Below are 23,830 nucleotides of genomic sequence, written 5' to 3'. Positions count from 1 at the left end.
TCTCTCTCAAAAAAAAACCAGGTATAAGTATGCCTTTATTTTAAAATTCATTTTTATTTTTCAACATGTGACGTGTTATCCTAGTTTTTAATTTCAGTAGCGTGAATTTATACAATTAGATTATATTGAATTGAAATAGTCTCTATGTACATATCTTAATTCGTTCATATCTCAAGCAATTCATCAGTCATCACCATGCACAGCAACATGTGTGCACTTGAGCTGTCCTCCATTCTGCCCAAGTGCAGATAAAAACCAACTCAACCTTATAACTCAGTGAATCGGGACATCAACTCATCTCTAATTCACCTCATAAAACAGCCACATCCCACTTTTTACACTCTTTAAAGTCACTTGAGTTGACACAAACGACAACTCGGTTCACCACTCTACTGTCAAAGCATTATCACTTCGCCACTTCCAGTTACAGATATACAACCATGATTCCCCTCTGCAACAAAGCTTGTCCGAACCCTGACCGTACCACGTGAAGGGATGTGGCATCTCTATAAAAAAAGACTCAAAATATTTTGTCTTCTTTAATTTGCACACTCGTCACCTTGCATGTCAATGTCTTCAACACGTTGATGGAGATTTGCATGCAAAAATATCACCTTCCACAGTTCCATCTTCTATAAATACATTACCAGTCTTTGCCACTACCATCGTACACTAAAAAAAATACAGTACTTATGGTAATCATGGTGAGGAACAAGTCAGTTTTCGTAGTTTTGCTCTTTTCTCTTTTCCTTTCCTTTGGCTTGCTTTGCTCTGCCAAAGACTTCCCCGGCAGAAGAAGCGAGGATGATCCTCGACAGAGGTACGAGGACTGCCAGAGGCGATGCCAGTCGGAGACACGTGGACAAACGGAGCAAGACAAGTGTGAAGACAGGTGTGAAAGGCAGTTTAAGGAGGAGCAGCAGCGTGACGGAGACGATCCTCAGAGGAGATACCAGGATTGCCGACAACACTGCCAACAGGAAGAAAGAAGGCTGCGTCCACAGTGCGAACAAAGCTGCCAGGAACAATACGAGAGACAACAGCAGCAGCAGCCTGACAAGCGATTCAAGGAGTGTCAACACCGTTGCCAACGGCAAGAGCAAGGGCCCGAACGGAAGCAACAATGTGTGAAGGAATGCAGGGAACAGTACCAAGAGGATCCAGGGAAGGGAGAGAGAGAAAACAAGTGGAGAGAAGAAGAAGAGGAGGAAAGTGACGAAGGAGAGCAACAACAAAGGAACAACCCTTACTACTTCCATCGCAGATCGTTTCAAGAACGATTCAGGGAAGAACATGGCAATTTCAGAGTCCTCCAGAGGTTTGCTGACAAACATCATTTACTTAGGGGCATCAACGAGTTCCGCATTGCCATTTTAGAAGCAAACCCCAACACTTTCGTTCTCCCACACCATTGTGACGCGGAGAAAATTTACGTTGTCACTAACGGTGAATACTCTATTTTTGCTCTTCCCTTTTATTAACATATATAATATATCACCATTAACTAAAACATGGTAAACTATTTACTTTCTCAGGAAGAGGAACAATTACGTTCGTGACACATGAAAACAAAGAGTCATACAATGTAGCTCCTGGAGTTGTAGTAAGAATTCCAGCAGGAAGCACTGTGTACTTGGCCAACCAAGACAACAGGGAAAAGCTAACCATAGCAGTGCTCCACCGCCCTGTCAATAACCCTGGACAATTCCAGGTATCTTACCTTTAAAACATTCAGAAACTTATTAGTAATATATATGAAGTTATTAACCCCTTTTATCTGTATTTTGCTGCAGAAATTCTTCCCTGCTGGACAGGAAAATCCTCAGTCATATTTACGAATCTTCAGCCGTGAAATTCTTGAGGCTGTCTTCAATGTATTATTCTTTAAACTAATTAATTTTTTTTGTTTTTTAAATAAAATTCAATTATTCATTGATTCATTCATGTTTTGTTGTATTAGACACGAAGTGAGCAGCTAGACGAGCTGTTTGGTGGGAGGCAAAGCCATCGAAGGCAGCAGGGACAGGGAATGTTCCGTAAAGCCAGCCAAGAACAAATAAGGGCATTGAGCCAAGAAGCTACTTCACCAAGGGGAAAAGGTAGCGAGGGATACGCCTTCAACTTATTGAGCCAAACCCCTCGCTACTCCAACCAAAACGGCCGCTTCTATGAGGCTTGCCCTCGTAATTTCCAGCAGCAACTCCAAGAAGTGGATTCCTCCGTTGTTGCCTTCGAAATAAACAAAGTACTTAAGAACCAAACAACCCTTTCTTTCCCTCCTTAATTCCATTGCAATACATCTCTTCACACTAATCAAAATCATCCCTTTTTTTTACAGGGATCGATCTTCGTACCGCACTACAATTCAAAGGCTACATTCGTGGTCCTCGTCACCGATGGAAACGGCCACGTCGAAATGGTCTGCCCTCACCTTTCTAGGCAGAGCTCACACTGGTCCTCCCGAGAGGAAGAAGAACAAGAAGAACAAGAAGAACAAGAAGATGAAAGGAGAAGTGGACAATACAAGAGAGTGAGAGCCCAGTTATCAACCGGTGACATATTTGTAGTCCCAGCAGGCCATCCAGTCACATTCGTTGCCTCCCAAAACAAGAACCTAGGATTGCTCGGGTTCGGACTCTACAACGGCCAAGACAACAAGAGGATCTTCGTGGCTGGGAAAACCAACAATGTGAGACAATGGGATCGCCAGGCCAAGGAGCTGGCGTTTGGGGTGGAGTCAAGGTTGGTGGATGAGGTATTCAACAACAACCCGCAAGAATCTTACTTCGTGTCTGGACAGAGTCGGCGTGGATTTGATGAGAGGAGGGGAAGTAATAACCCCTTATCGTCGTTCCTGGACTTTGCACGCTTGTTCTAAGTAGTAGTTTTGTTAGTAAGGCATGTAATGGTGGAATAAAATAAGGGTGGCCTATGTAAAGAGGAAGAGCCTTTTTTGTTGTGTGTTTTGGAGTCCTTTTGTTTTAAGGAATAAAATAAGAGGGAAATCTTTACTTTTCCTTTTAACATAATTGTATACGCTCAATTTTGCTCGGCCCATTTTAATATTTAAAATAATAAACTCCATAAAAAAAACGAAATTCAAGTTCAGTCTAGAATTATAAATATAATTTGGCCCGATTGGAATGGGTCATTACTTGAAAAGATTTAAGGTCCATTTATAAGCTTGACTCAAATGATATGTAATCTTAGATATGATACAATATTAAATATAATTGCAATTTTAGATATGATACAATCTTAGATATGATTGTAATATTAGATATGATATACAATCTTAGAAGATATAATTTTGTAATCTTGGAGATTTAATTTGTAGGTATCCTTTAATTTTAACCGTTGATGTAATTGATCATGCATTGTTGGACTTGGGAGGCTCAACTATAAATAGAGGCCTCTCCTTCATTGTAAAGGACTTGAGTTTTGGGAAGCAATAAGAATTCTTGAAGAGCATTCACTCAAATTTCTCTCCTCTTGCGTTCTTACTCTCGTGGTTTGTTCTTATTTTATTCTTCGTCTATCTTAGTTTTTCAACTCTTTTTATTTTAATTTCTTTATTTTTCAAATATGTATATTTTTCCTATCTTTTATACATTTGATTATGTATTTTATATATCATAATATTTAACCTTTTATATAGTTTATTTTCAAATATATATTTTCTATATATATTATATAATCATTTCATTATAAATATAAATTTTTACATATTTGATATTTTATACATTATTTTCTAAACCAATATATTTTATATTTTTTATATAATTATTATACTTATAAATATATTTTTATTATATATTATATTTTAAATTTATTATTAAATATCACATTTTTTTATATGCTCATTCTATTTATCAATTGCTTATATTATACATATATTTTAAAACTTATGTTTTTTATTATTATACAATATTTGTTTTTACTTTAGCATTAATGTATTATTGTTATGTTATGTATTTCATATGTTATGTAATATCTTAGACTTTTATAATTTACTTTCAAATGCATATTTTTATATATGTACATTGATATATTGTATTATATGCATCATTTTATTTATTAATCCATTCATGTGTACATTAAATTATTGGATTTTATATTTTATGTAGATTCTATTTATCCATTTGCTATGCATGTCATCTATTTTACTCATACATATTTTACACATTAATATTTACCATGTTTTTATATTATTTAATGTTTTATTTATGATATATTGTATATAATTAGTGTATTTATTATGCTTTCTTTTGGTATATTCCTATTTGCTTAGCATGATTATTTTTATTGTTCTATTTTACCTCTATATAGTGATTGCATTTATATAAAGTGTTATAATACTTTATAATATACACTATTTGAATATCTATGTTTCGTAATATAGAATTGACACTCTAAAAGGTCATTTAAAACAATATTTAAAAGTTTTATAAAAATAAAAAAGGCAATGCTTAGTATTTGAAAGCTTCTAGAAAAGTAGTGCCCTAACCTATTGGGTTACAACTTTTCTCGTTGAGTTCGAATAGTCAAGTATCCTTCTAAGTTTTTAAGATTTTCAAAATACGAGCAACTGTCTTAGAATTTCAAAGCGTTGTGTCCTAACTTATTGGATATGGCGATTTGTCGTTTCGAGATAGGGATTTCCAAAAGGTTAACTTAGAGTCAATGTTTTGATACGAGTGAACCCAAATTTTCAAAATCAAATATTTTAAAGAGGATTACATCTTAAAATTTTTTAAATTTCCGACATTAAAAACACTTGATAATTAATTAGGTACCAATTTTTGGGCGTTACGAGGGTGCTAATCCTTCCTCGTACGTAACCGACTCTCGAACCCATTCTTTTATTTCTTGGACCAAAACTAATGATTTTTAAAACAAAATGTTTTAAAGGTGATCTAATCACACCTAAAAAGATTGGTGGCGACTCCCATTTTCGTTTTTTAAAAATCGATTCCTATTTTCCAAAACTCGACTTAAAAATAGTTTCGACAATAATCTTGTGTTTTCTCTTTTATTAAAATAAAATATGAGTGAGTGAAGTACATAAATAAATAATCAGATAGATTATATTTAGAGTGATAAAATTCAGATTAAATTGGTTAAAAGTTGGTTTTATTTAAAGACTGCACGGGCTATTGTTTAACAATGCATATTATTGTATGGAAAATCTGGGAGCAAAGGAACTCCATTTTTGTCAGTTCAGGTGATTTTAATGCTGAATCTGGGCAAGTACACTTTGGAGGGTGGTGAGAAGAAAGATTTGCTGGACCAAATTGAATATGGATGGCTGTAATTGGAGGCTTGGGGTTGTGTCTATGAAGGTTTAAAAACTAGGCTGGAACAAATGACTGATACTTGAAGTTGACAACATCATTTAAATTTAATTAACATTTAACCGAGAGGATATAAGTTTTCTAAGTTTATGTATTATTGATGAAATATAAGATGCTACTTGTTGAAAACTATAGTACTATATTTATTGTGAATAGAATGATTTTAAATATCTTCGTTTAAATTTAATTATAAAAATAAATATTAATATAAAATATATTTTTAAAAAAAGAATATAAATTTTTTGAATTCGCTTAGTCGAGCTAGGCTTGGGATCTTTTTAAAATCGAGTCTTAATCCGACCTTGCAATTAGCACCGCGTGTTACAATAAACCAAGTGTTCTTTCTATGACCAAATAGCCCTCGATCTTTCCCCAAAATTCCCCATTTTCCCACTCTAAGAACAACTTTTTCTTCAAGGCAGTTCTAACTTATATTAGCTTTTTTAAAAAAAAAAAAAATCAAAAGCCTCAAAATCAAACCTCCAAAAAATAAAAAAGAAGAATGGAGTGTGTGTTCGGCTTCGTAGGCAATGGCTTTGCCGTAGTGGCGGCGGACACATCGGCGGTTCACAGTATCCTCGTCCACAAATCCAACGAAGACAAGATCATGGTCCTCGATTCTCACAAACTCATCGCCGCCAGCGGTGAATCCGGTGACAGGTTTCCCCCTTTTTCTTTCTCTCCCTATAAATCTACGTATATACTTCCCTGTTTTCTTTTCCTCCTATTTAACCTTTTTTCCTTTTCCCTAGAGTGCAATTCACGGAGTATATACAGAAAAACGTGGCTTTGTATCAGTTTCGCAATGGTATTCCTTTGACAACTGCCGCCGCTGCCAATTTCACTCGCGGTGAGCTTGCCACTGCATTAAGGAAGGTATCGATACTAGTTATATATATAGTTTCAATTAAGGGTTATGCTCTTTAATTGCAATTTACTTGCCTGTGGAAATTTTACCGGCGAAGAGTAATGAATCTATGTGGAATACAATATTTTTTAGGGTTTGCACTAGTTTCAAATGATGTATTGTGCGTTGGGATTGAAATATTAGCTGTAATCTGTGTTTTACCTCTGCTTGATTTCTCATTATGGTGATATTCCATAATTGAAGAATCTTCCGGTTTGGAAACTATTTGTATAGAACAATGCTGAAAGGGTTAGATGAGTTAGAATTGGAAGCAAAGTGGTTTGATATAGCATTACCATGCCCTGAAATGTGCAAGGATTGGTGTAGCCTGATATGTGCTTTGGTCCCTCTTTTACCAGAATCGATTGCAATCACTTCTTTGCTTGATTTACAGCATAGGACATTGAACTAGTGCCTAAGATAAGCATATGTTATGTTAAAGCCATTTTTTTTTTGGGGATTCCTGGGTGATGGTAACTACTTTTGGGGCCGACTGAGTTATTGAGTGCTTAGCTAAACCACAGGAAGTTTTGAAGTTGCTGGGCTATCATTTCCTTTGCTTACTTAAACATTTAGTGTTAACCTGTGGATTTGTTTTTTGGTGCAAAGTTTGGATGCTACCTCACTAAGAGACTGTCTTATTCATCTTGGCTTCAAGGTTTTATTTGGCCTTCTATCTCTACCCAGTGTTGTCAAGAGCACATGGGGCACTCTAGTGTTAGAACCCTTATATTGCCCAAGACACAAAGCACAAAAAAAGCACTTGACTGAGTAAAGGCGCAATTTTATGTCTCTGTGTATATATAAAGCTTGAGGTATGTAATTATGATAATAAACTCTAAAGATTGATTCAATTTATCTATAAAACATGCAGAGCTTTCTTTTATTTTTATTGGCCAATATGCTTGATTCCCTTTCGGTCCCATATTTGTTGTCGAGTTCTCCAATACTGGGAAGTAGAGGTTTTGATTTATGGGTTTGTCTCCACTCAATTACTTATTCATCTATTAATATCCAATGCATGTTTAATCACCATTCACAAGTTGATTTTCACATTTAATAGATGGGTCCTACCATTTGAATGGTGATGATCATTGTATTGGATATTAATGGATGAAAAAGTAATGGAGTGGATCTTAGCCCTTGATTAATTCCCTTTTCTTACTATTAAATGTATATCCAGTGAAAATGTTTTAAAAAAAAGGTAAATTAAAGGGAACTTTAAAAGTATGCTTATGCACATCAAGCATGTGCCTGATCAAATGCACCTGGCCTGAAGAGATCTGAGGCTCTTTTATCTTTTGACGCTAAGATGGAATGCCTAGGTCCATCCCTTGGCAATACTAGTGGCACCTTCACTGAGATTTTGTGTCTGGTTTGTAGGTCTTCTAGCTAGTGGTTTCCCATTTCATATGTTTTTGAATGAGATTCCTGTAAAGGTATTCTTTTCAGCCAAGAAAAGATGGGTTACATCTTGTATTAAACAAATCTAGGAAAATAAATATTCCTTCAGATTTCCACTAGACAATCAGCTGTGCTTGCTCGAACTAAAATTTTTTGAGCTTGAATTTTATAATGAAATATGTAAGCTTGTTATAGGATTCAAAGAGGAGTTGATGCTTTTATGGCAGGAGACCATTACCATATGACACTTTATTTCAATTTAAGGTGTAGTTTCTGATAGAACTTCTTGTCAAGCTTTATGGATTAATTGCTGTTGTTGTGGATAGGAAGATCAGATTAGAATAAGGCCAAGGAATTTTGAAAATACAATTACAATACTCTGTTTTTTTTTTGGGAGTTCCAATGATGACTCTTGGCACATGTAATTTCTTTTCATATCTCTGTTGATCTTTGTTGCTGCCATGCTTGATGCTCAATGCACTTATTCGTCTTTGCGGTTCTTGGATCTTGCAAATCTAGTTTTGAAGAAGTTCCTTATTAGGTTGCCTATGCATATTTTCCTTCTAACAGTGAGTTTATTATTATTATTTATTTCTTGTCCTGTCTGACATGAGAATGCTGAATTACGGTCTCTGCTCACCCGCCTGTTCGTCTTACTATCATTATCATTAACAATGGCATTTGGTTTTTTCTAGAACCCGTACTTCGTGAACATTCTTCTTGCTGGCTACGACAAAGAGACAGGCCCCTCACTTTACTACATCGACTACATCGCTACACTTCACAAAGTTGATAAGGGAGCATTCGGGTACGGATCCTATTTTTCTCTCTCTATGATGGACAGGCACTACCACAGCGGCATGACTGTGGAAGAAGCCATCGACTTGGTAGATAAATGCATAATGGAGATAAGGTCACGACTTGTTGTGGCACCTCCAAACTTTGTTATCAAGATCGTCGACAAAGATGGAGCGAGGGAGTATGCCTGGCGTGAATCCGTCAAGGATGCTGCAGTTGCTTCAGCTTGAAAGATTTTTATCTTTGATTTGCTCTTTCATAATGAATGTTTTAATTTGCATTTTAACAATAGGAAACAGTATGTTTGACTTGAGCAGCCAAACCTTTTATATTAAAAACTAAATTGTTGCTTTGATGATGTTCGAAATCTGGGGATGTAGGGATATTGTATTTGATTAAAATATGCCATTAGTCTCTATACTTCTCAAAAAATTGAAATTTAAGCTTTCTATTTTTTCAGGAATTTAGTCTTTTTATTTTTTAGATTTCACAATTCAAATTCAAATGTTAAATATTGTTTAACTTTTTTATTAAATTTATTAGTGTAATATTATGAAAAAAAAAACTTTACTTGATAGCCATATAATTTTAAAAAGAAGAAGATATAATTAATTTGAATTTTAAAAAATATTAATATTAATAGTTAGACTTAAAATTTAAAATCTGAAAAATAGAAAAATATTTTTAAAAAATTAAAAGTTGTTCAAAATAAAAATAAAGAAGTTAACATTTAAACTTTCAAAAGAGTACAGAAATTTGTGGCTGCCACATCTTAACCAGTGTATTTTGAGATGGAAATTTTTATGGAGAACAAAAGATCTTTGAATTATGTTTCTAATCTCTTAGTAGCATATTTTTATATTTGATTTCTATTAATTTATTGGTAAAAAAGGATTGTCACACATTTTTATTTATAAAATTAGATAAAATTGATTATTCTATTGTTATTTTAAAATTAAAGATTCACATAAAAAAATTTAAAGTTTAAAATAAATAGATTCAAATTCTTTTACAAATCATTAATAACATTATTATCAATATAATACAATTTTAACAGTTTTATTAATATCTTAAAATGAGGAGATTTCAAAACCCATATCTAAAATCATTTAAAATTATATTTTAATTATAAAATATCCCGATATTCTAAATTTATTCATTTATATTACTTTTGGTTACTTATTGGATATACCAAATTAAGTTTCTCTCTTTCTATATAAATTGATTATTTTCACACGCTCGAAAATATCACCTACATCTATTAAGTTTCTATGATAATTACCCAAGTGTTAAAAAAAAAAAAACCCCTTTTTTGTATATTTGAAGATCATCTCTCCCAATTTTGTCAAAAAAGAAAATCTCTTCCAAGGATCTCCCTGAAAGGTTATATAGCTCCCTCATTCTGGTATGTATTTTCTAAGATTTATTTCTTTTAACTTGCTTTGATATATCTTAGCTAGTAGAATGATATATGCATATTTCATATCTAAATCCAATAATAAAATATCGAGTTTTTGAGGGCTGAAATTTAATTTTGATAATTGGAATCTTATGAAGGGTCTTGATCAGGAGCGAAGCTAAAAAATTATTTGAGTGAGGATCAAAATTAAATTGTAATTTTTATAATAATAAAAATATAATTTTATCATTTTAATAACATATATCTTTATAATTTTTAAAAAATTAAACTAAATTTTTTATCATTTTTAAAGAGTTAAAATATAAATTTATCTTTATTAATTTAAAAATTTTAAAAATTTAAAGTATCTTTATACTTTTTTTATTTAGGGGCAGCCCCTAGCTACGCCCCCTGGACTTGGTAGACAAAGGATTATTGCATAAAGGTAGAGAAGCTTTGGCATGTTATTTGTCTCGCTATTTATGTTAAGATCACAATAGGAATAGGAGCGGATTGGATGAATTCGGTTTTTAAAAAATATTTCATTTTCATGAAACAAATAGGGATAAAACAAAATTTAAAATAGCTTCTCAACGTATTTTTAAAAAAATTCAAAAGAAAATTTATTTATAAAAAAAAAAAAAACCAGGAGAGAAACTCCGATAAATTTCCCCTAGAAAAAAAAGTAGAAACAATTAAAAATCAAAGAAAATTTAAAACTCTCTAAAATAAAACCTTATTTTATTTTATTTTCAGTACTAAAAAATATAAAATTTTTTGGACCCCTTTACGGGCCAATTGGTGAGTGTCATATAACCAATAGGGCTTAGCCACGTCAGTTCTAATTATTAATTAATACATTCATCAAAATGGAAATTAACTGTCTCTATCTCTGAGATAGCCAATTGGCTAAAAGAGTCATATAAGCCAATAGGATTTATTAGTAAGAATAAATAAAAATATGTAAGAAGAAATTTTCTCTGTAAATTTTTTCTAACTATATTTATGAGTTCCTTTTTAATAGTTTGAATAAGGGGTTATCAAAATTATTGGATTTAAAAAATTGAAATTTTGAATTTCAAATTAATTGAATCAAGTAATTCAATGATTCCCATCAACACGAATAACTCAATTTAATTTTTAGTTCAAATTAAGTTAGAATTTCACAATTTGAATAACAAATTGGTATAAATACCTTTTAGTCCCTGTCAACTTTGGAAATAAGGAAATTGATTTTCCTCTCAAAAAAACTACAAAATAATTCAAATATTTATAAATAATTCAAATTTTATATTTTTAAAAATTATAAAATTTTTATAAAAAGTTAAAATTTTAAAATTTTCTAAAATAATAATTTTACAGACCTAATTAATGATTCAAATTTATCATATTCAAGTATATTATTATTATTATTATTATTATTATTATTATTATTATTTTGCTTTGAAAATTATTTCAAATATATATGGTTTCAAATTTATGTGTTCTAACATAAAATTAGAATTTTAAATTGAGTTAGGATGATAAAATAGGACTCGTGAACTTGATTAACTCAAATTTTTTACTCGATTAGATCGAATGCTCACCCTTAATCCTAGTTCTACTCTCAATTTCCCCATTATCCGTAATTTTGAGATTTAATCATTCTCTTTTAGTATCTTATTTGATTTAAAAAAATAATAACAACTTTAATTTATTTTTGTTGAAGTTAATTTAAATCCAATAAATAAAGGGATTAAATTCCTAAACTTAAAAGTGCATGGGTTAAATTTAAAAAAACTAAAGACAACAGGGATTGAAAGCAAAATTAAACCTTTAATATATTAATTGTTTGTACCATTTTTAATTAAAATTTACATTTTTAAACTTTATTTTAAGTGCTAGGTAAGTGAAACTAACTTCCTCATCTGTTTATGAATTCCCTGTTTTTGCCAAGAAAATGAAATATATGAACCTATGTTTTTTTTTTGTTTTTTTATTTGCAGCTTGTAGGGCAAAATCTGCTGATTGTGATGGGTCATATTATTTTTATTTTCCTTAAAAATATCGTCTCGTTCATTTGATTTTAATTAAAAAACTTTAAAAAACTGAATTCAAGGTTCACTTGAATTCTCTGCATTTAAAAAAAAAAAAACCCTTTTTTTACCCTCTCATTCATATGGTAGCTTCTAGCTTTGGTTTATGATTCACTGAGGTGAGTTCTTTTTCCTTTTTTTTTTTTTTTTTACCCATAGAGTTGTTCATGCTAACGTACTCTAAATGTTTATAAATTTGGCACAGTGAATTTGAATAATGTTTTTTTCTAATTTTTTCTACATTGTCACTATCTTGTTTCTGGGTTTTGTTAGTTTCTGCTTTGTGACCTTGTTTTTGCTTTTGATCATGAATTTTAAATGATCGTTATTGCTTACGATTCACGTATTGTACTATCTATCTATCTATGAATGTATTATGTTGCATTGCAAAAATTGAAATGCTGGGTTTCTTTTTCTTTTCTTTTTTTTTATGACATTTGAAAATGCTTAAACTTGATTATCATCCTGCATTCGTGTTATTTTCGTGTATTTTGTTGCGTCAGAATCGTGTTTAAGTGTTATTTTATCGGTATATATATATATGGTGGTGTACTGTATCTTATAAGTGTATTCGTGCTTGTATAAGGGGTTTTTAATGATTGCATATTTGTGGATTTTGTTGCAAAGCAGTTCTTCCCTTTCTAGTTAGTGATGGGAACAGTTGGTGACAAATCCGATGATGAATATTCTGTCATCGGGGACAAACGCGAAATCAATTTCATCGATTATGCGAACAACAAATCTGTTTGTGATTACAATCATGAGGGGGGTCCTCTCATAATTTCTGCACCATTCCCATTTTCGAAAGGGAATCCTCAATCTGTATTCGTGGGAGCAACTGCATTTGATTTGATCAGTATCGAAAACACCACTAGTGAACCGGTTGAGTTGTGGACTAAAATTTACGCATCGACGCCTAAGGATTCTTTCGTTCTTTCTTTGATGCAACCCCCGTCGGCAAATTCTGAAGACAATACGAGCCAAGGGTTTGTCGAGCTTTTCGATTTAGAGGACCGAATGATACAGCCTGGAGAGACTTTAACCATTTGGTTGTCTTGCAAAGCAAAGGAAATTGGCTTGCATACTACCATAGTGCATTTTGATGTGGAGGGTGAAAGATTGGAAAGAATGGTCTTTCTCTTGGTTGAAGATAAGATCTCACAATCTTTGGCTTCTAAGAAGCCATATTCCAGAGCTCAAAGAAAGAAGCAATTTCCAGTGGATGAATTTGTTACAGGGTCACGCCCGGTAAGGGCAATGGGTCGAGGTGTTCGAAACAGGCTTCTCCCATATGACATTCCGAAGGATATTAGAGAGCTGGTTGAGAATAAGCAGACTCCTGATGCTATTAAAGCAGGTCTTACAAGGGATAATTATGTATCTTACTTCAAACATCTCCTAATCTTGGAAGAGTTACAACTTGAGGTAATTCTAACCTTCGGTAGCTTGATGGTTGATATTCGTGTTACAAAACTGAGAAATTCCTTTTTTTGGCTTCAGGAGGACATGAGGGCCTATAACATGGAGAATATCAACATGAGGAAGAAAGGGAAGTATTTATCACTTCAGGTCCCTGGGCTAGCTGAAAAAAGGCCTTCCCTTGTCCATGGAGATCATATTTTTGCTAAACTTGCATGTGAAGATGCTAGTGGATCAGATAGAGTTTATGAGGTCTGGTTTACACACAAAATACTATATGCTTTATTCTTTTATCATTTACTTCCTCTTTGGCTTAAGTGCGAATTTATCTCGGTATCTATCTGTTGTATACTCTTTCCCTTGTGTTCATTTTAGTCTTTCCGGTCCCATGGCCTCTATTTCTTTGGAGAATTTCAGTCTTTCTGACAAGTGAATGTGGTGATTTTCAGGGTTGTATCCATCGGGTAGAAGCTGATGAAGTGTACTTGAAGTTTGCACCAGAATTTCACTCGAACCACATAGATGAGAATCTTTATAATGTGCAGTTCACGTATAACCGAATCAATATGCGGAGGCAATACCAGTCCATTGATGCAGCAAAAAGCCTAAATGTAAGTCTCCTTTTTCCATCTGGGTCACCCAAAAGTAGGGTGATTGAAACCACTCCACTAGTGCCCATATGTTGTACACTTAACGAGGAGCAGATGTGTTCAATTGAGATGATCCTTGGCTGCAAAGGAGGACCTCCTTATGTGATTTTCGGGCCACCAGGTACAGGGAAGACCATGACAATAGTGGAGGCAATCCTCCAGCTCTACTCAACCCAAAAATCTTCTCGAATTCTTGTGTGTGCACCTTCAAATAGCGCGGCTGATTTCATACTAGAGAGACTCCTTAATGAGGAGTCTGTTGAGATTAAAGAGAACGAAATATTCAGGCTAAATGCAGCTACACGACCATATTACGACGTCAACCCGGATTTTCTCCGGTTTTGCTTCTTTGATGAGCTTGTTTTCAAATGTCCTCCACTTAGTGTTCTCGCCTGCTACAGAATCATCATCTCAACTTACATGAGTTCCTCCCTTCTGTACGCAGAAAATATTGGTAAAGGCCATTTCTCTCATATTTTCTTGGATGAGTCAGGTCAAGCTTCAGAGCCAGAAAGCATGATCCCTGTAGCGAACCTTTGCCGAAGAGAGACTGTTGTTGTTCTTGCTGGGGATCCAAAGCAGTTAGGTCCAGTTATATACTCTAAAGAAGCTGAGAATTTTGGACTGGGGAAGTCATACATGGAAAGGTTGTTTGAACACGAATTTTATTCTAATGGCAACGAAAACTATGTGACAAAACTGGTTAGAAACTATCGATGTCACCCGGAGATCCTCTATCTCCCTTCACTTCTCTTCTACAATGATGAATTGATCCCTTGCAAAGATGACATAGGTTCATTATTGAACTCAGTAAAGTTTCTTCCTAATAAGGACTACCCTGTTTTTTTCTTTGGTATACAAGGTTGTGATGAGAGGGAAGGAAGTAATCCGTCATGGTTCAATCGGATTGAAGCCAGCAAGGTTGTAGAAATTGTTAGCAGTTTGACAGCAAGTGGGATTCTGAACGAGAAAGATATAGGGGTTATAACCCCCTATAGGCAGCAAGTCCTTAAACTAAAGAAGGCCTTCGAGAATCTCGACATACCAGATGTCAAGGTTGGCACCGTCGAACAATTTCAAGGCCAAGAACGAAAAGTTATCATTATATCTACCGTCCGATCAACAATCAAACACAATGAGTTCGACAGAACCCACTGTCTCGGGTTTTTGAGCAATCCTAGAAGGTTTAATGTGGCGGTTACTCGCGCCATAGCTTTACTTGTTATTGTTGGAAATCCTCACATAATTGCCAAGGTACCAATCTTCACTGGTGGTTATCATTTAATGTCTACAACCAAAGGCTTTTAATCATTGATAATAAATGAATGGCAGGACCCTTACTGGAGCAAGCTTATATGGCGTTGTGCTGATCATAACTCTTACCAGGGTTGTGCTCTGCCTGAAAGGCAAGAGTATGAAGATGACGCTTCACTTCCAGAGGATTGTCGGGTCGATGACGAAAGCAGCATTGCTGAAATGTGGGGTGAAGATGCCAAGGAAATTGGAAATCTCGTTCCTTTTAAGGATGAAGCCGAGTGGTCCGATGGGTGGAAATGAAATACACGCATCCTACAATGGTTCTTTTGCTTTTTTGTGCTTTTGTTTTCACAGTAGCAAATGTGATGAACTTGTTCACTTCAAGTGACAGTACGGCATAGTGGTAAAAGCAAACGAAAAGAGGAGATATCTTCATACACTGTTACCATCTGTTTTTGATGATGTTTTTCTGCTAATAAAACTCTTTCCATCATATCATTTTACTGATTACAAAGTGTTTATCGTATCAGTAAGTATAATATCGAATGAAATCGGGAAAATCTTAGCTACTGTCAGACCAAGAATGAATGTAGAGTAAGCAGAAAAATCACCATTCCAAGTAGGAACCAAATGATATGCTTGTAAATCTGGTTTGTTGCAGAAGAAAAAACAGCTTCTTCTACTGAGGAACTTGGCGGTGTTAGCGACTTGACCGGAGATTCTGGGGGTGAGCTTGTTGAATCATTATCTAAACCTGTAGAATAGTTTTCATTAGGATTCTACCACCAATAACAGATCACCGATAATGCCATTGCCTTGATATGCTTTTGGTATCGGCCTTTTACCAGTTTTAAAATCCTGTCTATCTTTAAAACAAATAATTTAGGCTTATATTTGGTCAATCTACAAGCAAGAACGCTGCAAAATGAACATTTCCTTTTAGGTAATCTTTTATTTCAGCCATGGAAGAGCAAAATGCAAGGTTGGCCGGTTGGACGGGAACCAGCTGGTACACTAGTCTACAGTAAGGGAAAGAACTGACTAACCTGCAAACCGGTTGAACAAGTTTTATACTTTTTAATATATTTTACTTTTCAAAAATTTTATAAAATTTTAAATGATTTTTTTAATTAAAACCAGTCTGATCATTGAATTAGTCTGATCGAGAACTACTAAGGTTTGACCGCCGATTCGGTTCCAAAAGGAGAAAAAAGAAAAAAGAAAAGATATTTGGACTTCACTTACGAGAATTGAATGGTTTCAATATCCCTGAATCTGTGGTGCTTGGCAATGGCGGCAGCGCTGGTGCACCTAATGCATAATAATAATTAAGAATTGCATAATTACATCAATCAAAGCGTTAAATAACTATTTTTTCTTTTAATCAAAAGATTAAAATGGCCTTGAACGTGATGAAATTCTTAATCCGGAAATCAGTGAATTAAACAATTGGGTTTAAGAAAAGATGAAAAACCTGAAGAGCAGAGCGAGTCTAGAGAAGCAACGCTGTTCTTGGCCATGCAAAAGGAAGACAGTGAAGCAACCCTTTCTCTGTTCAACGGAAACCCAAAGATCCGCGGCTGCCGGAGGATGTAACAGAAACAGTAACCGTCGCCGGAGTCGAAAGCAGAATTGAAGACGTCGCAGCACTGTGGAGCAACTGAGTCGGTGGCGTTGTTTGGTGGGTCTGATACAAAGGGCAGGCAAGGCGAAAACGCCACCAGCTCCTCCACGCAACCTGGTTGCTGAGGTGCTGGTGGAAGTGGCTGTGCCGCCACACCAAGGAGGAGCAATATGAAGATGTTCGCGGCCATGGCGGTGAGAGGGAGTGAGAGACGGTTGATTATGGTAGTTAGAAATCTGTTAGGGAGAGGGTATTTAAGTAAATTGGAAATGAATATGGCGGGAATGGCCGTTAGTGAGGAGCCTAATAAATCATTTTAGTTAATTAGGTTAAATTGCGGTTACATCCTTATTGTATACTGAAATTGTATATTTAGTCTCTATACTTTAATTTATCATAATCTGATCCTCTTATTACTGTTAATATTAGGGTAAACCACACTCGTAATCACCCAACTATTAGCATATTTATGTTTTGGTCACCCATCTCTAAAAATTTTAGATTTAGTCATTAACATTATTGACATTTAATATTTTGATCACTCCTTTGTTAAATTATTATCCAGATGGTAATGTGATCTCTTTTATTTACATAATAACAAATTTAGTTCTACAATAATTATAAATTTTATAAATTTAGTCTTAATTCTAAAAAAGTTCAACAAATTTAACCTTACAATATTTACAGATTCTATCAATTTAATCCTAATTCTAAAAAGCCAACAAACTTAACCCTACAATATTTTCAGATACTATCATAAAAAACATCTGGGATTTCGTATTGAATTCCTTGAGAATTACTCAAATGAAATTTAATAAACAACTTAATTTGCTAATAATAGAAGATCAGTAATGTACCAATAATTTATGATCTTTTCCCATTTTTCACATCAAATTAACCAATAAAAATAATCATTGCAGAAAAAAAAAGAACTAATTTTATTATTCAATAAATAAAATTACACAAATATATAAAATGTAAAGTCACCCAATATTAGCTCTTAAAAGGCAAAACAATGGTTTTCAGTTCAAGCCACTAAAAGAATACCGCTATCAAACAAATCAATCATTACATATTACATAATTAGTACTTGAAAATCAGAAATCCCAACGTGAACACCAAAAGGAGTGGTGAGAAACTGTAAGCGGGGTTGGCAGCTGATGGGGTAAGAACAGGGCGGCTCCCCGTTGCGGCCGTCGGGGCTCCCGAACCTGCTGTGGACGATGGTGGAGTTAGAGCCGGTGTGGTGCCGGAATCAGGCACCTCTGCAGATGGTGTGGTGCCGGAATCAGGCACCTCGGCAGATGGTGTCGGTTCCGGCACAATGGGACTTTGGGGGCTTAAAGATGGTGAAGCTCCAGGGGAGAGTTTGGGTGCTAGAGAGACTGGACCTGTCAAACGAATAAATAAACTAATAAGCAAATATAATTCAGTTTGTATTGATGGTTTATATTTTCAAAGGATTTATGAACATATCTATACCTGGAGCAGGAATAGGTGCACCACGGGGCGCTGCAAAAAAAAAAAAAAAATGGTTCAATTCGGATAAATGCAGTTTTAAATTTGTAAATTGAAAACTGAATTAAATAGAATATGTTTAACTAATAATCAAACTCAAATCCTACTTGAACAGGTTTGATTTTCAATTTTTTCTTCAAATTTATGATTCGTAATTTTGTTCAGGTGATAAAATCATAAGACATCAGTGAATATGTACCATTGCATTGGAGGGGAACACTAGGCATGTTACAAGCTCGAGGAAGGGAGACGGCAAGGGTCCGGTTAATCGGAAGCGGGAAAGGTACACTTCCTGTGACGATGAGGCACGTGCAACCCATGCTACTGCTCGTGAGGTTTTTAAGAGCGTTACAACAAGCGGGGCTGGGCGACGTGGCGTTGGCACTGCTATTGGTGAGGAAATTGAAGCAAGGCGTGAAAGTGGTAAGCATAGCCGGAGTGCATGGATTGTTGATGGTCTGTCCATTAGCAGGCAACAACAACATCATCAATGACATCAAAGCTAAGACGACCATAACTGGAACATGGTGAGAAGAACATGACTCGGAAAACTCCATTGTTGTGTTTTTTTGAAGGGACAAAATAACTGGATAATGAGTTTTGAGTGTTGGGAATTAGATGATTTGGAAGGGAAAGGAAAGTGTGGATTTATAGGGAAGAAATATTTGTTTGGATTAGGTAATTAATGAAACAGGTGGTGGGGTTTTGAAGTTGGTTTATGAAGTTCAACTACCTTAACCAAATGTTTTGAATACAAAAGGAGATTGGTTTAGTTTAGTTAGTTTAATGGGCCCTATTTTGACTTAAACCTGCCCTTGGGATCACTTTATCAAATCATAAATCAATCAGTCACCATTAAAATGAATATTTTATTGCAATTCCTCTTTATCTTTCTATGTTTTTATTGCAATTGATGATTAGATTTCAACTTATATCATTTAAATATGGAATAAAAACTTTAACCCATTTTCAAAATAAATTTAAATAAACTTTTATAACATTAATGTATATATTTGAATTTATGATATAAATTAAATAAATAAATAAATAAACTGGCGAATGAGGTGTTTGATTTGGTGGCAATGCTCGAGGACTCATACTCAAGTCCTACCTATATAGAATATTTGGTGGTTTTATAGTTAGTTAATTAGTTTGTTAATAATTAATTTAATTTTTAGTAAATAAAAATAGTATTAAGTGTTTATATTATGACAATCAAATTAAAATATCATAAAAATATTATAACCAATCACTATTAGACATTGCATTGAAAGAGGTACTTCTGCAAATAAATATAATCCTATGAATCTTATAGCAGAGCACTTGGCCAAATGGTCCGCAACTTCATTCTGGGTTCTTGGAGCATGGTGAATATGTATCTTCCAGCTCCGATTAACATATTAGGCACAATTCCATCAAACTACTATTAATAAATCCACCAACCAAAATCGTCTTTACCAATAAAGTATTATCACATTCTAACTCCAATTGTCGAAAACTCTTATCTCACATTAAACATAGGCCCTTCAAAAATAATTCTTACTTCAATCTTGAATATTATATCTTCTTGACCGAACCTCATCAAATATCATATAACTAAAACCCATTTTTATCTCAACACCCCCTCCAATAGATACATACAAGCTACTAAGTAGTACTGCACCATGTGTATTGAGTTTTATTATTATTATTAACTACATTTAAGCATTCCATTAAATTGGAAAGACAAATATGAATGATAGAAATGGCAACCCACAATCAACACATTCGTCCCAAAAACGATTCCCATTAATAATTTATTATAAGATTTTAAAGCTTACCTAATCTTTTATGTTTTAGTTCACCAATAAGCCAATTTTATCCTTTACAATTACTTTCCTATACACACGTGGAAATATTTTTTCGAGGTTCTTTAATCATTACACGTGGGTTTAGGTTATAAAAAATGTTTTACATATAGTAAAAGGAATTAATTTTATAAATTAATATTACACTTAATACAAACTCAATTCACTTATAGAATCTAAATTTTTTTATAAACAGGAAAATAATTATTCATAAATCAATCCCTTCCATCTTTTGTACCATGGTCTAATTAATGGCTTCAAAAAAGATCAAACCTATAAGTTTTCATAGTTGGACTGTCTGTTTTGGGCAGAGCTTAGATTATTTGGGTAAAGAGGATTATTTGGGTACGTTTTACTTGATCTAACACAAGAACATTTTTATTCCTTTTGGGTCCAATCAATCAAATATAAATATATTTAGTATAATTAGATTTTTTCAAAATTTTCTCATATACGTTGAATACAAATATCAAACACAAATATTTCAAAAATAAAATTAAAAAGCACCGGCACTCCTCCTTTGTTTGCAATGTGAACTCTCTACCTCGCTAGGACCCAGTCTCCCCTGGCAAGTTTCACTTTTATCTTTCAATAAAAAAATAAAATTACACTTTAATTTAGCCTTCAGTGCTAACCACGTCAACGGGTAAAACACTCGCCGTCAAAAAAGTTGTCTTAACCCTTCAAAAAAGGGATTTTTCCTAAACTAGGACAAAAAAATAAAAAAATATCAAAATAATACAAATAAAAAGTTATGTACCAAAATGGTACATTTGGGGTGGTGCCGCCTATGGCAAAGGCGTGACCACCCCATGTCCAATAAAAAATTACTGTTGTTGTCTATTAAATTGCGGCGCAGGACTGAAATGTAATAATATAATTTATTTAGGGACCTGTTATGTAATTGTTCTATTTAGAATGACTGCTAAAAAAAAGGGTAAGGGTGCCGAACTTAAAATATGGCTAATTATCTTGTTAGCCCTCCTTATTTATTATTTTCTTTTTATTTTCCTTTAACTTGCTATATTATTTTTAAACAAGCCCTTAACCTATTTTTATAGTTAAATAAGCCCTTAACTTATGGCTTTTACTCATAAAAGCCCTTCATTTTAATATTAAAGTAAATATATTTTACCCAAAGCAAAGCTATTTAAAAATATAAACTAATTCACATTTTATGTTGATGTGAATAGTTTATTAAATAAAAATAAAATTTTAAAATTTCTTAAGAGTGCTTATATACATGATATTTTTAACTACTCTTTTGAAAATTTTGATTACTTTTTAGATTTTATGTTGATGTTAAAATGTATATAATTTTTATTGCATCAACAAAAATTAAGATAAACGCTTGAAATTTAAAATATATTTACTTTAATATTAAAATGAAGGGCTTTTATGAGTAAAACCATAAGTTAAGGGCTTATTTAACTACAAAAATATGTTAAGGGCTTATTTAAAACAATATAGTGAGTTGAACAGAAATAAAAAGAAAATAATAAATAAGGAGGGCTAACAAGGCAATTAGCCATATTTTAAGTTTAGTGCCGCCACACTGTCAGGCGGCACCTTACCTTTTTTTTTTTTTCAGCAGTCATTCTAAATGGAACAATTTCATAACAGGTCCCTGAATAAATTATATTATTATATTTCAGTCCTGCACCGCAATTTAACAGACAACAACAGTAATTTTTGATTGGACATGGGGTGGTCACGCCTCTGCCATAGGCGACACCACCCCAAATGTACCATTTTGGTACATAACTTTTTATTTGTATTATTTTGATATTTTTTATTTTTTTGTCCTAGTTTAGTAAAATTCCCCATTTTTTTTGTCACTGGGTATAGAGCCCTACGATGAAAAGAAAAGCTCTTTTTTAATGAAACGGAGTACATGTTTTTTTTTTTAAAAAAAAAATCCTTTTTGGCTTTATGTTTAAAAAAACGAAAGCATCATAAATTTCATTACATACGTTTATTTTTAAAGTATTTGAAGAATTTTTAAAAAAATATGTATTTCAATATTTAGCTCTGTTATACTATGTTTTTTTTCAAAGCAAAATTTATTTTACAAGCTAAATAAAAATTTCATATATTTTTTCAATCTTTTCCAAAGAAAAATTATTTTATTTCCACGTATTTGATAAACATATATTTTAATTAAAATCTATTTCAAATTCTAACTTTTAAAATGTTTACGACCTATTCTTAAAAAATGAATAATAAAACAAACATTTTATTTCATGTTATATATCCATTAAAAACACTAAATTATATTTTAAAATTTTAAAATATGTAAAAAATATTTATAACATTTAAGGTAAAAGCTTTATAAACAATCCTGAAAATATTTCTAATACAAATATTGATAAAAAGAAAGAGGATATTTTAAAATTATTTGACATTATAGCTTAATATAAAAAAAATTGCTCATATTTGTAAAAAGTTTATGTTTTGGTTATTAAATTTTAAAATTTATAAAATAGTCATTAAATTATTCAAAAATTTCATTTAAGTCACTAAACTATTTAAAAGTTTTTGTTTAATTTATTGGCTGTTAATTTTTTTTTAAGTCCAGCTAGCAAGTTCCAAGTGGCGATTTGACAATCAATACAATGGATTAATACCCATCATTGAATAGAAGAACATGCTTTAGATTCAAGTTGATCTGACGGTCAGTGTCGAAGATCAAAGAAAAAAGATGTATGGATTCTGATTCGTAATTTTGTGACATTTAAAGTTGTTTCATACAAAAAAAAAACGAAACTGTAAAAGAAAAAAGGAACAACGGGATGTGTGCCACGTATAAGAAGAAAGGTCCTTTGAACCTTCCTTTTATATATAGGTATATAGATTTCTATTAAAATGATTATTTGTGCTAAAATGATTTTTCATCCCTATTAAAAATTTAGAAGAAATAAATCTAAACCTTAAACACATAAAGGTTTTCATAAAGCCAATACACAACCAATAATTATCTTTTATAAAAATAAAAATCAATTAAGTGTTTTTGATATCATGAGACTGTAATATCAATTTTCAAACACATGATTCAAAATAATCACATAAAATTTCTAAATAAAAATACTAAATTTTTAATCAATATTCAAGAAATTTTGAAGATTTTATAAATGCTAATCAGTCCTAATCTCTAGAAAGATTTGTATTAATCAATCTTTAAAAAGTATAACCCAATCAAGATATTAGTAATATCATATAAAATTAATATCTCAAAATCATTCAATAAACAAAAATTAATCTTTTATAAAGAAAACCTTAATCTATCAAAAGAAAAGCAAAAAGTCCTAATATTGTATCGATTAATTAATAAAGCTTGAAAAAAAAATAGTTACCAAATTAGAAAACATATTTGAAAGTATTGAAATATTGATCATCTATCTTATAAAAATTTTAAAAAGAGCGTGAAAGAATAATAGAAATTTAAAAGAAATTGTAAGTGTTAGAAAGAAAATTAGGATTTTTTAAGGTTTAGTGAGTAAAAGCATATTCAATTATTTTTAAACAAAATAATTTATTTTATAAAATAATCATTTTTCAAAAGAAATTGGTGAGTTATT

The 23,830-nt window shown here is 32.7% G+C and overlaps 5 protein-coding genes across 5 annotated transcripts; 3 read left to right on the top strand and 2 right to left on the bottom strand.

Moving 5' to 3' along the window:
* Window positions 1-592: 592 nt before the first annotated feature.
* Window positions 593-3,029, top strand: LOC108453711 (vicilin GC72-A). Its single transcript, XM_017751980.2, has 5 exons — window positions 593-1,446; window positions 1,536-1,711; window positions 1,794-1,874; window positions 1,961-2,245; window positions 2,339-3,029. The coding sequence occupies exons 1-5, from the start codon at window positions 693-695 to the stop codon at window positions 2,876-2,878; spliced, it is 1,836 nt and encodes a 611-aa protein (XP_017607469.1). The 5' UTR covers window positions 593-692; the 3' UTR covers window positions 2,879-3,029.
* Window positions 3,030-5,702: 2,673 nt separating this feature from the next.
* Window positions 5,703-8,830, top strand: LOC108450219 (proteasome subunit beta type-2-A). The gene is made up of 3 exons (XM_017747743.2): window positions 5,703-6,014; window positions 6,107-6,230; window positions 8,361-8,830. The coding sequence occupies exons 1-3, from the start codon at window positions 5,857-5,859 to the stop codon at window positions 8,691-8,693; spliced, it is 615 nt and encodes a 204-aa protein (XP_017603232.1). The 5' UTR covers window positions 5,703-5,856; the 3' UTR covers window positions 8,694-8,830.
* Window positions 8,831-11,751: 2,921 nt separating this feature from the next.
* On the top strand, window positions 11,752-15,777 carry LOC108452483 (probable RNA helicase SDE3). The gene is made up of 5 exons (XM_017750278.2): window positions 11,752-12,056; window positions 12,568-13,362; window positions 13,438-13,608; window positions 13,806-15,260; window positions 15,339-15,777. The coding sequence occupies exons 2-5, from the start codon at window positions 12,589-12,591 to the stop codon at window positions 15,561-15,563; spliced, it is 2,625 nt and encodes an 874-aa protein (XP_017605767.1). The 5' UTR covers window positions 11,752-12,056; window positions 12,568-12,588; the 3' UTR covers window positions 15,564-15,777.
* A 58-nt stretch (window positions 15,778-15,835) lies between these two features.
* LOC108450847 (non-specific lipid transfer protein GPI-anchored 25) lies at window positions 15,836-17,077 on the bottom strand. The gene is made up of 3 exons (XM_017748617.1): window positions 16,738-17,077; window positions 16,509-16,574; window positions 15,836-16,017 (listed from the first exon to the last, which is right to left on the bottom strand). Exons 1-3 carry the CDS (start codon window positions 17,075-17,077, stop codon window positions 15,836-15,838), a joined length of 588 nt encoding a protein of 195 aa, XP_017604106.1.
* A 719-nt stretch (window positions 17,078-17,796) lies between these two features.
* LOC108452572 (non-specific lipid transfer protein GPI-anchored 20-like) lies at window positions 17,797-19,031 on the bottom strand. The gene is made up of 3 exons (XM_017750366.2): window positions 18,605-19,031; window positions 18,370-18,399; window positions 17,797-18,278 (listed from the first exon to the last, which is right to left on the bottom strand). Exons 1-3 carry the CDS (start codon window positions 18,960-18,962, stop codon window positions 17,971-17,973), a joined length of 696 nt encoding a protein of 231 aa, XP_017605855.1. The 5' UTR covers window positions 18,963-19,031; the 3' UTR covers window positions 17,797-17,970.
* Window positions 19,032-23,830: the final 4,799 nt, after the last annotated feature.

Source organism: Gossypium arboreum, chromosome 9 (genome assembly GCF_025698485.1).
Source record: "Gossypium arboreum isolate Shixiya-1 chromosome 9, ASM2569848v2, whole genome shotgun sequence".
NCBI lineage: Eukaryota > Viridiplantae > Streptophyta > Magnoliopsida > Malvales > Malvaceae > Gossypium > Gossypium arboreum.
The sequence above is the reverse complement of the archived record's forward strand: the minus strand, read 5'-3'. Positions and strand labels throughout refer to the sequence as shown.